Genomic DNA, 20554 nt, shown 5'->3' on the forward strand with positions numbered 1-20554 from the left:
GATATTCATGGACAGGATATCGAGGTGCAGTCGGGGTGGGGAAGGTGTGCGGTTCGGTGGGCTGGGGATCTCATCGCTGCTTTTTGCAGATGATGTTGTCTTCATGTCATCATCGGTCCGTGACCTTCAGCTCTCACTGGATCGCTTGGCAGTCGAGTGTGAGGCAGCTGGGATGAGGATTAGCACCTCTAAATCTGAGGCCATGGTTCTCAGCAGGAAACTGATGGAGTGCTCCAGGTAGGGAAGGAGGTATTGCCCCAAGTGAAGGAGTTCAAGTACCTCGGGGTCTTGTTCACGAGTGAGGGGACAATGGAGCGGGAGGTTGGCCGGAGAATCGGGGCAGCGGGGGTGGTATTGCACTCGCTCTATCGCACCGTTGTCACGAAAAGAGAGCTGAGCCGAAAGGCAAAGTTTTTAAAATGTCAGTGGGTATTATTAGTTGACTGCCACGTAATTTATGACAGGCAAAATGTCTTTTTCATTGTGAAACTGTGTTTTCTTAATAGCATTAATCACACCGAAGGCCTAGACTTAAAATGCACGGCCCACAACTGGTCATTACCATTATATAGAAATCAGCGATTCTTTAAAATATATGATTTTGTGTTCCACAGACGAAAGAAAGTCATACGGGGTTAGAACAAGAGTAAATAAATAATGACAGAATTTTCCTTTTAGGGTGAACTATTTCTTTAAATATAGTGAAATGAATTTAACAGAACGGAAAGTTGGCCGTTCTGAGTTTTGTGGTCACAGATTTCATGTGGGCCTGTATAATGGATCATTCCACAAATAATTGAATATATTGCAGATATACAAACATTTTCCTCCAGTTCCTGCTGAACTCACTTGAGATGTCCTTAGATCTAACCCAGATGAAAGGCATTGAGGGGATTTTTTAATAGATTCAGGAAAATAAAGATTGACTGCTTTGGAGTCAGCTATGAGTACAATAAGTCAGACTCTCATATGCTATTAATACCTTGACTGCAGTAAATACAAGAGGAGTCGAGTGTGACAAACATAGATAAAAGCGTAGATCAGGTTTTACGCTAAAGATATTTTATCAGGTACTGTAGTTTTGCCCTGCCAGGCATGGCGATTAAACAAAGAACACAGTTCTTCACATTTAATTTTTTAGTCACGTAAAATCATGGCTAGCATTCTTAGAGTCTTTCATGCACAGAGAAGTGAACCACACAACATTAACAGTGCCCTCTGTGTGCCAAACTGATTAAGCCAATGGGAATCTTCACTCTACACCTCTGATTTCTTTAAAGGATAATATGATACTTTCAGACTTTGCTTTATGTAATTTCAAGCATATTTGAGCTGGTAGTTCTGCACTCTAGAATAAATAATATCTACGCCCACCCAGAAGCATTCTGCCCCCTCTGATTTTTGAGCCAAATGAATATCTTGAAACTTAAAAATAAATAAATTAAAAAAAGCAGCTGGACTCCACATCGTGCCCTTGACGAAACAGTTTTGCTCACTGTGTCTGTCTTCGTTCATCTTAGTACACTATATATTCACAGAATTATGCTACTTCTGGTCAAACCTTGACGCTGACACCATATGTGCTGTGCAAACTTCTCCTCTTGGTTTGTCATGCAGCGTTTAGTGGTGCGGGGATCTCATGCAAGAGCATGCTGCAGTCCATCACAAGGCTGACATCTGATTGGTGCCAAAATGTGCAAGGTTTTAGAATTTCTTCAGCCTTTTGACTGCTTCTGTATTTTTTTTATAAATCTGTATAGCTTTCTCTCTCAGGCTCTGGAAGCAGGCAGTGCTCAGAAAAATAGACTACCGACCAGACCCGCAATTCGCCTTACTCCTGCGCTTTTTCTCCAGCAGCCGCTGCCTCTTCTCCTCACGCAGACGGGCCTCCTCTTCTTCCTGGTCCTGACGACACTTGTGGAAGTTCTCCACCACCACACCCACAAACATGTTCAGCACAAAGAAGCTGACGATCAGGAGGAAAGAAATGAAGTAGAGGAGCATCCAAGGGTTATGGTTGCGCACAGGCTGCAGAGGAGATGGAGGGTACAAAGAGAAAAAGCAATTTGTCATCCATCAGATGACAAGTGAGGAAATTAATATGATTTGTTTTTATTTTTTGTTGTTGTTGATAAATGGGTCAATATTGTGATGTCATTGTTTTTTTGTTTATTTTGTACGGATCTATTAATTTATTCCAAAATATATTAAAAATGCAATTCCTGGGTGCTTGACATGAAATACTTTTGGAAACCTGCGATGTGACATGCTATCCTCCATAGACAACTATTTTAAACAGCAGTTTGCACATTTTTATAATTATTATGCATGCAGCTTTTATGATCTTATATTAATTGAGAGACTACATGGAATATTTATAAAAATATCAATAAAAATAAATAAAAAATATTTTGTCACACTGCAGGAATATTTCAAATGAACTAGTGAACAAAAAAAAAGGTGATTAAAAAGGTGACTTGTTACAGGACCTTAAATATACACCAAAATGTTTGATATTAATAAAAGAAATATCCATGGACAAATTAAGTGTCAACTACTAACTTCTTCAAAATCTTTGTTGAAAAATGAATAAAGTCAACATGAAAACAAAGATTACATTTCTTAGAATGTGTGTTTTTAACTAGATTTTTTAAGAGATATCTCCTTTTTTAGGATTATTTGTCATTTACACAATATTGAAACATCATTGGCCTGATTGAGCAAAGTAAATCCAAACCTGCTGATCCACCCCTACAGCATCCAGCCCGTCGTACATTATATTCACCCATCCGTCCTTACAGGACAGCACGAAAAGTGACATAAGAGCCTGTGGAATAGAGACACAGTGCCGGTGATATATTCAGTGCAGATATGGGGCTCATAATGACAGTGAGAATCATTTCAAGCATATTAGACCAGAAAACAGTTTTCTGAAGGTCCTATAAAATGACCCCATGTTTTCACCCAGCATGTTGCTTCATTAACACCATTTAATTGATCATTTCTGGTAAATTACATTTACCTGTCCCAAATTGTCAAAGTTGTACTTTCTCCGAATCCATTTGTAGTTTGCTTGAAGACAGTTAGACTTGTTGGTGATGTTTTTAGTGTCGAGACCTTCACAATGGTAAAACTTTCCTTTGAAGAGCTATGTTATCAAAAAATTAAAAATAACAATAATTAAATTCACATTTGTGTTCAAAAATGTGTAGCATCTCTAACAGCATTAATTAATTTTTTGATGTTTTTATCCAAAGTGACTTAAGCCGTGGTTACACTTTACTTTGTGCTCCGTTCACTCTCATATAAACGAGACCGGAAATGCAAGCTCATATGGAGAAACTGCACATTTTAGTGACTGGCGAATTCATATTGACCAATACAAGATCGAAATGTCACATACAGATCTCTTGGCTTAATACAGATAATATGTATTTTAAAGCTGCCAGTTTTAATGTTGCTGGAAGATAGTTCAACTTTTTCAATATATTATTTATTACTTATGATGTATTATTTATTAAAACCAGAAGCCTCAAGCATGATATCATATCTTGTCGGCTGCAGTTATTTTGCATGCTCAAAGCCTAGTGTTACAGCTGCTTTACTGTGCAATCAAGCACATCGTTTAATCAGTATGTGCATTCCCTGAGAATCAAACCCATGCCCTTTGGTGCTTCAGTGTTTGAAGCATTTACCTGAACTCCAAGTATGCCAAAGACAATAAAGAAGGCACAGCAGATCAGCACAATGTTCCCAATGGGCCTAAGAGATGTTATAAGTGTTTCCACCACCAGCTTCAGTCCAGGAGCACGACTAATCACTCTAATTATGTGAATAAAACAAAACAAAGACACAGTCTATTTCAAACTCTTTGGATATGAGTGACATTACTGTATTGGCAAAATTGTCTGAGTGACCTTTAAGATTGATAAAATGCTGCTTGATATGCCACTAAAATACATTCAAGGATAATATCCTTCATATTGAATAGCTTTAGTCGAATAGGTAAGAGAGAACATGCTTTAAGTGTGTAGTCTAGAATTAGTAAGACAAGCCCCTAACTGAGGGTTGCAACTCTTGTTTGCTGACCTGAGAGGCCGAAGGGTTCTTAGCAGGCGAAGAACCCTCAGGATACCGAAAATTCTGTTTCCACTAGTGGGATCCAGTGAGACCAGAATATCAATGAGAGAGACGAAGACTAGAACTCCATCCAGAACATTCCAGGTGCTCTGCAGGTAACTGTGCTTCCCAGAGCAGAAGCCAAGAGCCACAACCTTTAAGACAAGCCAAATCAAGTCTGTGAGATTGCTTTAGTTAATAAATGCTCTTTACATATCTATAAAAAGACTACATAATTAATACCTTCACAGTCATTTCAGCAACAAAGATCACAGTGAAAACGTAATTGGAAATACTGAGAAACACCCGCTCCTGAAATGAAAAACAAAAAGGTGTTAACCAAATCATGCATTCAGTTCAAGCATGGCCATAGCAAATACTGGATTAAAAAAAATAGTATTAAAGGAATAGTTCACCTATTGACTGTCCCTCACAGACTGTGAACGGGTGAGTGAATTATGACAGAATGTTTTATTTTTTATCAACTATCCCTTTAAAGACAAGTTTCCTTTTTCAGGCAAGTCACTTACAGGTTGCTGAATATGGGGCCTCTCAATAGCAATGGTGATACAATTCAGGAAGATGAATACCAAGACCACATGATCAAAAATCTTGTGAGAAATTAATCTTTGACACATCATCCGAAACCTAGAGGAATCGTATAACATTTACAAAAGTTAACTTTGAAAGCACACACTGCTCAGTAGATGCTAAGAGATGGGAAATACTTACTTGTTCTCAGGAGAGAACAGATAAAGTGACCAGTCTTCATGATCTTTACACCACTTAGGTTTATAAGCTTCCATTGTTCTCCTCAGACGGACACAGAAGCTCTGTAATACACAAGAAAGAACTCACAAAAGAGAATAGGAAAAGTGTCGACAGCTACTTAATACAGCTTTAGCAACTAACTTCTACAGAACTGTCAGATGTATACAGTGTTTTGGGTAGACAAGAACCTAACTTTCAAAGCACTAGGGTAATGGTATATGATAAATACAGCATTTAAATGATTAAAAGGCAACTTTAAAAGACTTAAAGACACATAATGTTGCAGTGCAAATAAATATTAAGTATTCTCTGCAAGTTACAGCAGTGTGTGTGGCATTTTCTTCTTTTTTTTTAAATCAATGTGATTTATTTTTATTGCAATCATCCAGGAACTGCTTTAAGTAATAGTTCATCCAAAAATGAAAATTCTTTCATCATTTACTCACCCTCGTGAATATTTATCTGGTAAGAAACAAATCAATATTCACATTCTGAAAGTGAAAGTTGAGATTTATACTATAAAAGGACTTAAAAATGTATTTTTCTCACCCTACACCTAATATATCACTTCTAAAGACATTGATTAAACCACTGGAGTTGTATGGATTATGCTTATGTTGCCTTTATGTAATGTTTGGACCACTAAAGTTCTGGACACCATTCACTTGCATTGTATGGAGCTACAGAGCTATGATATTCTTCTAAATATCTTCATCTGTGTTCAGCAGAAGAACGAAAATAATACACATGACATCCTGGGATGGCATGAGGGTGAATCAATGATAAGAGAAGTTAAATTTTCTTATAATAGCTTGACAAATAATTTGTGCCTTTCTAAGGCCCTTACTCTCTAAGGCCTGCCTTTTCTAGTCATTTCCGAGCACTTGAAACTCAGTTTCAAGACAAAGCCTCTTGTGTGCTCAGATAGCATCAAATTGACACCAAAGAGGTCACTTTCCACCCACCAAGTAAAAAATGATTTCCTTCAAACCACCAAGCTGAATCAATTACAGCATGACAATTAGTCTCTTTGCAAGACAACCCCCTGGGAAGGCATTTTTTGAAAAACAAGGCATTAGCCCTGCCTCACTATAAAAAACACAACAGCAATGTGTGTGTATGTAGTTGTGATTCTTTGGTGCATTAACTTACATCATCTAAATCCTCCTCTGCGATGGAGTCTTCTTTGCTCAGGGTGGTGGTAAGGTCAGTGGGCAGGTGTAGGGTTCCTCCATTACAGTCATGGTACTCTCCTAATGGGCTCAAGCCGAGGCCCTGATGCACCTCAGGGATATCTAGAGAGCTGGGATGCTGCAATAAGCCCCCACTGGTATTGCCCATTTTCTCGCCTTCCGAGTCATCATCCTCAAAGCTGCCCTTACCCTCCCCAGACAGCAGAGACTCTTTTTCTCCAGATGTGTCCTTTCGTTTCAAACTTGGTGCTCGTCCTAAACTGTTCCAACTCGATCTGCGGCTACCCCAGTTACTGCTTGTGCCACGGGGGTGGCAGGGAGATTTTCTTGGGCTTGACTTGATAGTAAACGAAATTATGTTTTTTGTTAGTAACATAACATTAAATAGTATCCATTACACATATTACATGTTAATAACTAATTATGTTGGCCTAATGCGTACAGTCATCTCAATGAGAATGCACAAGATCAGAAATTTCGTCTGATGTACTTCCAGTGGTGAAAAAAATTCCCTATGCAAATTTTGTATGGTGTTTGACATACAAATCTGCAGCATTGAGTGGCTTGGTTTGGCAGTGACCTCAGTGCTTCATAACAGATACTTTTTAGCCTGAGACAGAGTACTTGTATTAAAATGAATGGAAGAAATTGGAACGCCAATATGGCGGATGTAAAAAAGAAAATCCCACATTACAGGTAAAAGAGCCAATCACCTTTTAGATACAGACAGTATCAACAGTGTCTGTCAGTCAACTAAAGTATGCGCATGTGCTAGACCAGCCTGATAAATAGCGTTTTTACTGTAATTTGCACTAAAGAAGCACAATTTATGATCCCATTGTTGTCAGATTTTACTGTTGATTTTAATTATGTTCTTTGATCATAATTTTGAAACTGTTTTGGGGCTGCACTTTTATGATGCTTTTTTACATAAAAAAGTAGCTGCCTGGGTTTAAAAAATGGCCACTGACTTACCTTTAAGGGATTTTTTTCATACTTAGCTACACTGAATATTCATGAATGGACATAAAACAAAAATTTGGCTGTCTTGCAAGTTGTTTTTGTGTGTGTCACACTCACCTAACATCAACTCATGCCTTCCTCATGTACTGAATTTCGTAGTGCAAAGTTAAACGTGACCAAGCCTTAAGGTTTTTTTTTCCTAAACCAAGACCAACATTTTTGGTGAATGTAGCTTTTAAGCCAGACAAGGCTTTGTCAAGCCGACATCAAAGTTTGTCTCAACAAACTTTCCTTAACTTTATCTAGTTACTATTAGTGATAGAGCGATATTTGTACCATTTTGAGATTATCTGTATTGTCCAATAACTGTGAAAGATTGGCCAATTATCAAAAGTGTTTAGCCTAGCATCCATTCCAAAATCTACTGACATCTTTGTCAATAAATAATGTGCACTTTCTTTTTTCAAATATCTTTTTGTGAATTTTGAGTAATTATTGAGTAAAACAAGTGTTTAGATTAAACAATTTTGTGTACGTCTTCTTTGCTATCACTAAATTGTATTTTATACATACAAGCATTTTATGGCCAGCCTGTTCTCTAGATATAATTACCAGCATAATAAAAAACATTACAAATAACAACTTTAAAAAATGTATTAATTGTAAGCAACTCTCAATATCTTAAAGGTGCTATGTAATATTCACCTTTTTTTTTTTTTGCCAATGTGTGAATGGCTTGTAATACAACTTAAACAATTAGCCCTTCCCGGACTTCCTAGCTTACTTATTAAAGCCTGTAGACTAATTTTCATGTGAAGGGAGCGGGTCGGTTTTTCCGAGAAACTCCAAAGGATGTGACGTTTATGCGCGCTCCCGAGAGTCTTGCCTCAGTGCTTCTCTTCCACTATTCAACAGCGACAACAAACTGCAACACTAGGTAATGCTATCTTAGAGATGGAATCCAGCAAACGTCCGGCTCCCAGCACAACACCGACTGCTACAAAAACCGGGTCCGGGTAAGCCAAAAAAATTAAATAAAATAAGTTTATCTACTGAATCCTATCTGGCTAAGCGGAACGTGATCATGGTCGAGCAAAAAACTAAAGTGAAAATCGGCAAGGCATTTGATTTTGGAGGGACCTTCGTTTGGTTTTGGGGATCAAATCCGACCCTGAATTGCCATTCTTCTTATTGGACAGGTAAGATTACATAACTGCAAAGCATGTGAAATATAGTGCCATAAGGATTGATCTGTGTAATTTTAGCTAACTTGATCTTACCTGCTAATTCTGACGAATTACAAGCTACCTTGCTTCATAACTTTCAAATAATTTCAACTATATTCTCTTTATACTTAAAGTCAGGTATACAGGATAAATGTAAGCAAATAAGCTGGTTTCTTATTCGTAGTACAACATATGACATACAAAACATACAATAGTGCAACATCACAGTGCAGTGAAACAGTAAACTGTCTGGTTTAGTTAGGTAGTATGTAGCTGTGTGTGTGTATCAGTATGCTATGTTAGCTGATATGTAGTTTTAGTTTAGTCTCAAAGTTTATAGTAAAACAATCATAACTGTGTAATTTTCTTTCTGTCAGCATGATGTCAGCGAATCACTTTCAGTCTCTTTGTACGTTACGTCATAGTTTTGGCCGACGCTCGCTTGATCACATCCCTATGGAGTGTGTGCTCGAGCACGAGCAAGAGGTAGCTGGCTGCAGTTCACTAAACGGCTACAGGTGTCATTAATAACAAGGGTTTCTGAATCTTACATACTGCACCTTTAAGTCTACTTAAGTAAGTACAGTAAGTGAGTAGTCATTAAGCAGACCCGATTATCTAAAATGACTTGTAGTACACTTATGTACACTTACGTTAAAGTGCTTTACTCAAAGGCACAATGAGTATGAAATATGTTTTTTTCTTAGCAACTTGCTGGTTACCAGCCCTGAGCATAACCACTCTGCCTATAGGCACTACACCACCATTCCAATAACATTAACATTGTGATGAATAGTGTGATCATTGTCTTTTCACAACTATGCTTGATCGATCTATGTGATTGATGCATTGACTATTTAAGATACCTTTGTTTTTTCTTACCAGGGATTTCTGATCAAAGGCATTTAAATCTATTGACACCCCACTGCCCTGCCTCGACTCGGCCAAACCAAACACTGATTCTGGGCCAAGAGAGCTCTTCGGAGTGGGCATGGGTGTGGCAGCTGTGCGCATGATGATTGGTGGTGGCAAAGCGCCTCGAGGATCCACATGGCCATTGGCTGACATCATCAGAGAGTACATCTTCAACTCTATTGATGGAAATAAAAACCATGGGTTATTCCATGAGAGCCATCACTATTCATTAAATAAATACAAATAAAAGATTTGCCAAGCAAGACTTACAGTAGTGAAAGGAAATGGCAGAAAAACTTTTAAAAATTAAATTTTATCCAACTGTAGAGTCATATGTGAAATATGTATGCTTTTGACTTTAATATGGCTCTGGAGGACCATTGTCTTTTTTACTAGGGTCCATTGAAAGAGCATGTTATGATTAGAAGAAATATATGTAGAGTAAAAATTGCATGTGCACACTCACGCATTAAAGTCATTTCACTTTTCACGATTTAAGAACATTTTATATTGCATAAAATGGAAGTGACCTGTAGCTCGTAATTCCCCCAACTTCTCCTCCTCTTCAAAATTCAACGACCTCTTTTCCTCATCCGCGTCTGACCTGTTAGCATCCCCCTGCAAAGTGGAAGATATTTTTGTGGACAGCTTGCAGTGTTTCAATAAAAGCTCTGCCTACTAAAGTGTTATTCAGGGTGCAGTGAAGCCAAACAGAACACAATTCACTCTCTCCAAGGGTGCAGGCCTCTGGCATCAACAGCAAACTGCCCTTCACTCAGCTTGAGTCTGCTGTGCATACAGACAGCCGAGGTGCCCATGCTATCAGTATGACTGTTACAACTTTTAAACCCCACCTACCTATTAGGGTTGTGTTAAGTTAGTGTTTGTTTAAGCCTTTGCAGGTTTACACCTCCTCATAACCAGTTCACAATTCCCCCAGCATGACAGATGGTCCTAAGACTGCAGTACAGTATCAGCATTGCACTTGAATTCCCCAGACTAGTAAAGGAAACTTTTTAGTTTGTGCACAAATTTGCATCCTCAAGGAATAAGACAAATGTACAAATTCCTTTTTATGGTATAGCTCCATCACTGCAATCTGAATCAGCTCTTTAAAATGCCAAAAGTGTGCTTGACTACACAGCACATCTGGACATACAGTATGCACCCTTATAATGCTCAAATGATCATTATTTGGTAAATTACTGCTGCTATGGTCAATATGAAATGTACTTAAACATCTCCTTATAATAAAATTCTGCTTTAATTAAAATCAACATGCAAAAAGCACTCAATTTTGTGAATAAAGTGCAATATATACAAAGCCTAATTTACATAGATAGAAGGTGTGTTTGTGCTGACTTAATTTAAATACTCATGTCGCACCGGTATTTCAGATGTTTGGTTGAATAAGATGCAGGTTTTTGTGCTGGAATACTGGACACTAAAGTGGCTTATCTCGGCATTAAATTTGTCCGTAAAATTGCTGAAATTGAGCCAGCTGAATGAGAACATTTCTCATTACCTCTGCCTGAAACCCCTCCACTAAAATGGCCACCAGCAGGTTAAAGAGCACATAATTTCCAAAAGTCATCAGAGCCACAAAATAAAGAGCAGCCCATGGTGTGGTGGAAGCCATTCCATTATAGAGAACCACATTCCAGTCCTCCTGAGTCAGAATCTGAAACACAAACCATTTATCTGAGAAATAGAAGAGGGCATTGAACAGCTGCACAAAGGTATAATAAAAAAAAAAAATAATAAAAAAAAAAAAAATATATATATATATATATATATATATATATATATATATATATATATATATATATATATATATATATATATATATATACATATATTAATTAAATATGTAATAGAGTAGTGTTTTGTGTACGTGTGTTCCTATATACATTAATTTATGCTGTATGTCCTTGAAACTTTTAACGTGTTCATTGATAAAAAAAACACAAAATGCTGTTGAGATAATCTAGTGAGAATAGGTGCTCAAAACAGCTCAGCTTCATCACAGGACATTGTGCTGATGCAAGAAGTAATGAAAACAAAGGCTTTCACTACCAGAATGACAATTGTGGAACTAACTGAGCTGCAAAAAATTCTCTAATGTTGCCAGATTTAGCTAAATAAAAAGTTGTTATTTCAAATAACACTTTAAAAAAATTAAATTAAATAAATATAAAAAAATGCTAAATGTACATCCTATATACACAGTAAATATAGTTCCCCGTCTGTCGCTCACTTCAACGTTGTGTCGAAGAAGCGACACTAGGGGTCTCTCTTGAGCACCGAATATGCCTCTGATCTATGAAAAAAGGCCAATGGGAATTAGGCAGACAGTATTTGCATACCCCGCCCCGGACATACGGGTATAAAAGCGGAAAATACGTCGAGTTCATTCAGAAATGTTCTTTGGAGCCGATGGTCGTGTTGCAGTCAGCTGCGAGTCACACACCTGTTCCTGTTTTCCTCTGACGCTTGCCTGTTGGATTCGACGGCGCATTACTGCGGCTTTCTCCTTAACGGCACGGCAGTGCAGTTTGCCCCTGGGTGCTTCGACAGCGCAAGAAACTTAAAAGAGTTATAAAAGAGTTTCCTCTAAAAGAGAAAATATGCAGCTGGCGTTGAACGTCCTATTCAGGACGCGTCTTTATAAAGATGCCCTTCCGCCCCTGCATAGTTCCTGGATGCGGTAGAGTGCTCTCCACTTCAGATGGCCCCGCTCTTGTGTCAGCAGTACACGTACACGGCTCAGCGCATGGCGTGATTTGAATTGGACCCCTAGTGTCACTTCTTTGACACAATGCGTGGTACGGATGTAACCTCCATTCCCTGATGGAGGGAACGAGATGTTGTGTTCTCCCGGCCACGTTGCTGAGCCGAGCCACTGTAGTGGCCGGACCATTCCGGCTCCACAGAAAATTCCTGAATGAACATGACGTATTTGCCCACTTTTATACCCGTATTTCCGGTTCGGGGTATGCAAATACTGTCTGCCTAATTCCCATTGGCCTTTTTTCATAGATCAGAGGCATATTCGGCGCTCAAGAGAGCCCCTAGTGTCGCTTCTTTGACACAACGTCTCGTTCCCTCCATCAGGGAACGGAGGTTACATCCGTAACCTAGACGTTTTTATATACATTTAAGGGGAAATATACAGTATAAGCAAATTCTCCTCCCTGCACAGTAGGTGGTGATATGCACAAAGAATGCAAATTGCCAAAAACAAAAAAGAATAAAGTGAAAGAGGAGATTGATCATAAAAAAGGACTTAAAGGTGCACTCATTAACTTTAAATAGGAAAAAATTAGCCTAATGAGTGCACCATTAAATATTGATCTGTTTCTCACCCACACTTATCATATCACTTCTGAAGATATGGACTCTTTTTTTAGATTTACACATAGAATTATAATTTATGTTATATAACCCTAAATGTATAAAAAAAGTCGTGAAGGTTGTGAAAACAGCTTGTTAAGTTCAATCTAAAATAAGCAGTTATTGGCAGCACACATTCCATTCTTCACATTTTAATGTAATATGTCCTGTTTTAAAATGTGTAAAAAAATTATAAAAAAAATATATATATATATATATATATATATATATATATATATATATATATATATATATATATATATATATATATATATATATATATAATTTTTTCTACTCTGCAAATTGTAACTAATATGTCAAAAGAAAGCAGCGAAGTATTGGTTCAGACCTGAAACACAGTGACAATAGCCCACAGCAGGGAGTCAAAGTTTTTCCTGTCTGGAATCGTGTCTCCATTCTCCATTTTTAGGCTGAATTTGCATCCAAACAGATGCATTCCAAGAATGCTGTATTAACAATAACATAACAATTAAATGCAGAATTATGTAAGTGCATAATACTCTACAAGCTCTGATCTTGAACATAATTCTTTAACAGAAACTGTTCATTTCATTTTCATGAAATTGCATAATCCATTATTTTTCACCACTATGAAAATTCACATCAGTTTGTTTAATTAATCTAACCACATAATTCATTTCTAAAGCAAACTATGAAGATTACAATCTTGCTGGCATTGGGCACCATGCTTATTTCTAATTGGTTGAATGAGGTGAGGGTGTGGTCAGCACCTGAAAGTGAAGATGAAAAGCATGAGCAGCATGCAGAATGTCGCCACATTGTCCATAGTCTTCATGAGGACCACCAGCTGTCTGCGCAGTGCAGGGAGGAAGCGCACGAGTTTGAGTACACGCAGGAGTCGAAACGTCCTCAGCACTGAAAGACCTCCATCTGCCTGTCCTATGATCTCCCACACACTGTAAAGGGCACACACATACATGACAAACATGACTGTTTGATGTTCTCAGATCCAGTTCAAAATTCAACATTAACACTTATATGCACTTAAAATACATTATAAATATTAAAGACCCCGTGAAATTGCTTGACGAGTGCAGTTTCCTTTCCTGTGTTGACATTTTTCTTATTGAAACAGTAAGCTTGGACAGGACATAGTGAAGGACTAATCCTTTTTTTAAGTAGCCAATATCCTTTAGTTTAAATGTGTATATATATTAAACTGTTAGGAGTACACTTTAATCATGATTGCAAAAAAACACTACTAGAATTCCCTACTGTCTTCTCTTCCACAATAGCTTGAGAGTGTGACAGAAACAAATATGTCCTTCTAAACAGATCTTACCTTATGACTACAATAATCCCATCAAATATGTTGTATGGATTCCTGATGTAGCCAAAGATGCCAAAGGCCAGCAGTTTGAAGAGCATTTCTAAGACAAACATGCTGGTGAAGACAATATTGCTGATCTCGAGAATGTCTGTCAGCTCCTCAGGCTGTGAGAAAAAACAGAGACATAACTCATTACTTTCTGCAGGTAAATGTCATGCCAGGATACTGCTGGAAATACTACATATGAGTGACCTCAATCACTGACCCACATAACGGCTCCTTCACACACCCTTGCTTTCACGACAATACATGAAATGCCAGAGGGTTGTACCAAAGACGTCTCACAAGTACAAAAATGTATGGGACAAATCACAATGCTCAATATGGCTGCTGTTGGAAATAAAGCAAATGTTGCCAGCATTACCAGTAGGGGTGTAAATTAACGAATTACAAATGCTCACATTACTTTAATTAAGTAGATTTTCCCAGGAATTGTACTTTTTTAAGTAGTTTAAAAATTGTATACTTTTACTTTTGCTTGAGTATATTTTAAGTGCTGAAACTGTTCTTTTACAGCGCTATTTTCCCACCGTCTGTGTTCGCTAATTCCCTGTCCTGATTTTTATTTTTATCTATCAACATGATTGGTTAGGGAGAGTCTCGTGACTCCCGTCAAATAAAATCACACATAAAAACTTGAACGGCAGCTGCAGATCTGGCGCCAACTGTGGAGGATGCCTCAAGCACAGTTCAACACCTGAAAGGGCTATTTTTGTATTTATTTTTTACATTCTTTGAATTGTTTTTATGCACAAGAATAAAAAACTCTCTTGTTGGCATTAAGGAAAATGTAGATCCTACACATAAACAGATTTTATATTTACATACATTATGATGTTGAAAATAACTTTAATTTTTTAATTTCTGTAATCATGTTTTCATTGTAATCACCTTTTATTTGTATTTTTTTAAATCAGATTTGTGTAGTGTTTACAGTATCATAGATACATGACATACTTTAAAAGTTGTCAAAAGCATATGGGCAAAATGATATTAAGATATTTCAGCATACTTGCAAAATATTACAATTGATTAGTTTTACATAAATATATCCGGTGCTGAGGTTTGACAGTCAAAGCTATAAACTCTTTTATTGAGAGGAAAGCAATGCAGCAAGCACAGATCAATCAGACAGACATTATTACTAAAATCTGTCCATCATAAGCAGTTCAGGTCTCTTTACATCAGACTGTACCAACTCTTTGTGAGGAAATTACCACTGCACTCAGTTCTCCAATACAAATCAATAGATATTCTAAAGCAACTCTAAACTGCATGAGCCTCTGGGCTTTGCTGACTATTATAAGAGCAGCCATCCTCAGCATTCAGCAGGATACTGTTCACATTAACACACTGTTATATAATCTGTTAGGCTATCACCCTTGCTACAGGCAAGTTGAAAGTCATTGTGTTAAACACTACCATTTAAAAAGATAAAATAATTGTACATTTGAGCCTGTAGGGTCTCACAGCTTCACATATTAACCTCTTGTATTGAATATTGGTGCTTTAGGAGACACATAAAACTGGCAAATTAAATCTGTGAACATAGGTTTTCTGTACTTACATCATAATTATATTATAGGTCTTAAACATCACCTCAAGTAAACCTAGAGAGAGGAATGCTGTAAATAAATGCAGTAAAACCTGACAGGTCACCACTAGGGGGCTTCACAACCCTAATGTCTGTATTGATCTACATTCATTAATCAATGTACTTAAGCATTCTGGAGAAGTGCCATATAAATATTCATTGTTCCCCGTCTGTCGCTCACTTCAACGTTGTGTCAAAGAAGCGACACTAGGGGTCTCTCTTGAGCGCCGAATATACCTCTGAACTATGAAAAAAGGCCAATGAGATGTTGGCAGACAGAATTAGCATGTACCGCCCCCAGATATACAGCTATAAAGGCTGAGAAATGCATCTGTTTCATTCAGAAATTTTCTGACGAGCAGATGGAGCACATGTATGTGATTACTGCTGTTGGATCTACGCCGCACTTCAGCGGCTTTCTTCTTCTCTGAACGACAGTGCAGTTTGCCCCTGGGCGCTTCGACAGCGCAATACTAAAGAGTGTTGTATAAAGAGTGATTTTCTCTAAAAGAGTAATTCTCTCTAAAAGAGCAATACACAGCTGTGTAGTTCCTGGATGCGGTAGAGTGCTCTCCACTTCAGGCGCTGTCTCGTGTGTCTGGGCTGCGATCACACCGAGGACATGACCAACATGACCATGGCAACGTTGCGGTCATGGCTTTCCTTCTTCCCACGGGATTGAGGACGACGCAGCTGACGATGGAGGCGATCCGGGAATGGCAGCGGGCGCGGTTTCGCCGGGTACGTCCCCGCAAAACCCCCGCCCCCCGGAACGCTCGTTGACTTCCGTCCGGGCTCGAGGCAACAGCGGCTCGCCTCAAAGCCAGCCTGGCTATCCTCTTGAGCCCCCCGAGCTGGATGAGCTCGCCGCTGCATCAGAGAGCGGTCCGGCATCTGACGCGGAGGACTCGTCTGGGCTGCCGCCTTCGGGCCAGCATGCCCAGGCTGAGGCTGACGCTCAGATGTCCGTCATGCTTGCCTGGGCCGCTGCCGGCGTAGGGTTGGACTGGAACCTCCCGTCTCCCCCATAGCCGTCGCGGCTGGATGATTGGTTCTTGGGGTCTGCACGTCGCTCACAGTCACGCCCCCTGAACCCTTTCTTCCCAGAGGTGCATGATGAGCTGATGACTGCATGGAGAGCACCCCTCTCTGCTCATCACAAAGCCCCTCGCTCATCCGCTCTCACTACCCTCGACGGTGGAGCGGCCCATGGGTAAATGGCGATTCCCCAGGTGGATAGGGTGGTTGAGATCCACCTGTGCCCCGAGAACGCCGCCACCAGACAGGGTTGCCCTGTACTCCCCTCCAAGGCCTGTAGGATGATGTCATCATTGACCGCTAAAGCCTACAGCTTACATTACATTACATTATTCCAGCAGCGGGCATCACCTCAGGTCAGTGGCGGAGCTAGGGTGTGGCCAGGGGTGGCTGTGGCCCCATTGGCCACCCCACTCGCAATTGCTGTTTTAGTCATTTTTTGGGGTAATTTTTGGCCACAATTTAGTTCTTTAGAGGTGAAATCATCTCTGTACAAATGTACAAATCTAAGTCATGATTAATTCTAAATACATTCTCACAGTCTGCGCATAATTTTCCCAATAAAATTGTGTCCTATTTCCAATGACATTGAGGATCAGTAGTGTTAATTTTTACCAATTTTTATGTTTCAGTTATAGTTTTAGTCTTTCTTATTAAATTTGTCAATATTACTACTAAAATATTATTCTGAATTCTTCATGCTTTAGAGACTGTCATTCATTTTATGTGTTTAGCCTGTTTAGAATATTGCATGTAGCATTCTTTATGGAAACAGCATATTCACATCGCAATGTTGGCAACGCAAGTTACGCATATTATGACTAGAGCGTAATTTATTTCAAGTTCACCTGTACATTTGCTTCATTATCTGTGCAGATATGTTGTGGATATAGTGAATATTCTCATGAATTAACATGACTCATTTGTTTGAGGTAAATAAACCATTTTAAAGTGGATCATTTTGCCAGTGTTCAGCTCATGAAGCTCAAATGGGAAAATACTCAACACACTGTATTTCTAGATTAGATAAATCCATATTGAAAATCTTCTTCTATAAACAGATGTTTCTCTAGCTATTTCTTCTTCTGTTTATATCATACAGTATTATTTTCTCTCTTCATATTTTTTTGTCAACAGTAGGTTTCAATAAAATCAACTGATTATTGTCATGATGCATATCGTATTCTTTATTGTTGCCGAAGTGTTTTTTGATTTCGTCAATGATAATGAATACAACATGCATCATGACGATAGTCAAATAATTTTATTAAAGCATACTGTTGACGAAAATATGATAATACTGCGTTTTCGTCAGTGATTTCATTGATGAAATTAATATTGAGAATCAATTCATTTCTATGTTTTAATATAATACGTTTATAAGACTTCTCACCTATATCAACACAATCCCTTGTTTTTTTGTTTTCTGTCCTGTGTTGACTTATTTCCTATTGAAACAGGAAGTTTGGGTGGGACATATCGAAGGTGTTAGGAATTTCCTTGTCTTGTTTCACTGTTGCCCTTTGTCTGCCATTTTTGTCACCTTTGCTTTCCTTAGTTTTCACTTTTGTCCCTTGTGTAGCTCCTTAGTCTCTGTTAGCCTTCGTGTTCACTTGTCTTTGTTTAAGAACTACACTTCCCAGAATCCTCCTGCCATCTTCACTGCCATTTTGTGTCATTGTTCACACCTGTTTATCATTTGTATTATCACTCCCTCTGTATTTAAGCCCTGCTTTTTGTTCACTCCTTGTCGTTCGTTGAATGTTGTTAGCCTGGTGTGTGTTCCCTGCCCGTGGTTTCTAGTTTTATGTTTATTTCCCCATTGAGGGTTTTCCTTTGTGTTTTGCCTGTTTGTTTATGTAATAAAGTTGAACTGCAACTGGATCCGCATCTCCTCGTCTGCCTTCGCTGCTCGTTCATAACAGAACGAACGACCACACTATGGATCCAGCGGTTCAACGAGCAAACTTCCACCTGCTCTGCTTGAAGCAAGAGGACCGCCCTATAGAGGACCACATCCGCGACTTCCTTAAGCTGGCGGGTATCTCGGATTTCCGGACTCCTCTCTGGTGGTCTTCTTCAGGCGCAACCTGCACCCCGCGACTTAAGGAGCGGTTGCCACAGGCAACGCCGGCTGGACGCTCCACGCGTTACGTGGAGGAGACTCTGCTGGCCTGCGGTTCGCCGTTAACTGTGGGCGCCATCGAGGAGAACTCTGCCACTCCTCCCACAGTAATAACCCTCCACTCGCCCGCGGTTCGTACCTTCACGCCTGCCTTGGTCAGTGAGCCTGCACGGTCCACTTCGTCTGCCCGGCGGAGGAGGAGAAGAGGAAAGGCTTCTGCTCCCCAGTCTCCGCCTGCCACGGCCACCGAGCCAGAGCCCACGCCTGCCACGGCCACCGAGCCAGAGCCCACGCCTGCCACGGCCAGCGAGCCAGCGCCTGTCGCCTCAGAGGTCAGCGAGCCAGCGCCTGTCGCCTCAGAGGTCAGCGAGCCAGCGCCTGTCGCCTCAGAGGTCAGCGAGCCAGCGCCTGTTGCCTCGACCGTCCCTGAGCCAGCGCCTGTAGCCTCGACCGTTCCCGGGCCAACGCCAATAGCCAGGACTGACCAAAAGCCAGCGCCAATGGTCATGCCCGTCCTAGAGCCTGCGCCCCTCGAGCCTTCCGAGCTTCCCAGAGCTCCGCCTTCCGAGCTTCCCAGAGCTCCACCTTCCGAGCTTCCCGAGCTTTCCAGAGCTCCGCCTTCCGAGCCTCCCGAGCTTTCCAGAGCTCCGCCTTCCGAGCCTCCCGAGCTTTCCAGAGCTCCGCCTTCCGAGCCTCCCGAGCTTTCCAGAGCTCCGCCTCCCGAGCTTTCCAGAGCTCCGCCTCCCGAGCGTTCCAGAGCTCCGCTTTCCAGAGCTCCGCCTTCCGAGCTTTCCAGAGCTCCGCCTCCCGAGCTTTCCAGAGCTCCGCCTCCCGAGCTTTCCAGAGCTCCGCCTCCCGAGCTTTCCAGAGCTCCGCCTTCCGAGCCTCCCGAGCTTTCCAGAGCTCCGCCTCCCGAGCTTTCCAGGGCTCCGCCTCTTGAGCCTCCCAGGGCTCCGCCTCTCAAGCCTCTCGAGCCTCCCAGGGCTCCCCCTCTCGAGTCTTCCAGGGCTCCTCTTGAGCCTTCCAGGGCTCCGCCTCTCAAGTATCCCGAGCCTCCCAAGGCTCCTCTCGAACCTCCCAGTGCTCCGCCTCTCAAGCCTCTCGAGCCTCCCAGGGCTCCACCCCTCAAGTCTTTTGAGCCTCCCAGGGCTCCACCCCTCAAGTCTCTTGAGCCTCCCAGGGCTCAGCCTCTCGAGCCTTCCAGGGCTCCGCCTCTCAAGTCTCCTGAGCCACCCAGGGCTCCTCCTCCCAGGGCTCCATCTCTCAAGTCTCTCGAGTCTGCCAGGGCTCCTCCTCCCGAGATTCCCAGGGCTCCGCCTCTCGAGCCTCCCACGGCTCCGCCCCCTGAGGCCTCTGAGCCTCCAGAGCCTCCCTCAGCTCCGCCTCCAGAGCCTCCCTCAGCTGAGCCTCCCGAGCCTCCTGCGGCTCCGCCCCCTGAGCCTCCCAAGCTTTCCATGGTTCCTCCTCCCTCGGCTCTGCCTCCTGAGCCTCCCACGGCTCCGCCCCCTGAGGCCTCTGAGCCTCCAGAGCCTCCCTCAGCTCCGCCTCCAGAGCCTCCCTCGGCTCCGCCTCCTGAGCCTCCCTCGGCTCCGCCTCCTGAGCCTCCTACGGCTCCGCCTCCAGAGCCTCCTACGGCTCCGCCCTCAGAGCCTCCCGAGCCTCCTACGGCTCCGCCTCCCGAGCCTCCTACGGCTTCGCCTCCAGAGCCTCCTACGGCTCCGCCGCCAGAGCCTTCCAGGTCACCGCCTTTGTGGCCTCCTCCCAGGCCTCCTGACCCTGTTCCCGTCCTGTGGCCTCTTCCAAGGCCCCCTGACCCAGTCCCTGTCCTGTGGCCTCCTCCCAGGC

General features: G+C 41.4%; 1 protein-coding gene across 2 annotated transcripts in view; it reads right to left on the minus strand.

The window, feature by feature from the left end:
• The window catches only part of LOC127652669 (voltage-dependent T-type calcium channel subunit alpha-1H-like), a 94498-nt gene that overhangs the window by 23665 nt on the left and 50279 nt on the right, over nucleotides 1-20554 (minus strand). The window contains exons 9-23 of one of the 2 annotated variants that reach the window (XM_052138958.1): nucleotides 13905-14056; nucleotides 13333-13518; nucleotides 12930-13047; nucleotides 10713-10868; nucleotides 9718-9805; nucleotides 9155-9363; nucleotides 6043-6420; nucleotides 4852-4952; nucleotides 4650-4767; nucleotides 4363-4431; nucleotides 4090-4274; nucleotides 3696-3822; nucleotides 3023-3148; nucleotides 2738-2827; nucleotides 1836-2028 (exon numbers count right to left, since the gene is read on the minus strand). In XM_052138958.1, coding sequence (XP_051994918.1) covers nucleotides 1836-2028; nucleotides 2738-2827; nucleotides 3023-3148; nucleotides 3696-3822; nucleotides 4090-4274; nucleotides 4363-4431; nucleotides 4650-4767; nucleotides 4852-4952; nucleotides 6043-6420; nucleotides 9155-9363; nucleotides 9718-9805; nucleotides 10713-10868; nucleotides 12930-13047; nucleotides 13333-13518; nucleotides 13905-14056 — 2296 coding nt within the window. Of the gene's footprint in view, nucleotides 1-1814; nucleotides 2029-2737; nucleotides 2828-3022; nucleotides 3149-3695; nucleotides 3823-4089; nucleotides 4275-4362; nucleotides 4432-4649; nucleotides 4768-4851; nucleotides 4953-6042; nucleotides 6421-9154; nucleotides 9364-9717; nucleotides 9806-10712; nucleotides 10869-12929; nucleotides 13048-13332; nucleotides 13519-13904; nucleotides 14057-20554 lie in introns of both variants that reach the window. The other variant, XM_052138957.1, reaches the window with a different exon arrangement.

This window comes from Xyrauchen texanus, chromosome 12 (assembly GCF_025860055.1).
Source record: "Xyrauchen texanus isolate HMW12.3.18 chromosome 12, RBS_HiC_50CHRs, whole genome shotgun sequence".
Taxonomy (NCBI): domain Eukaryota; kingdom Metazoa; phylum Chordata; class Actinopteri; order Cypriniformes; family Catostomidae; genus Xyrauchen; species Xyrauchen texanus.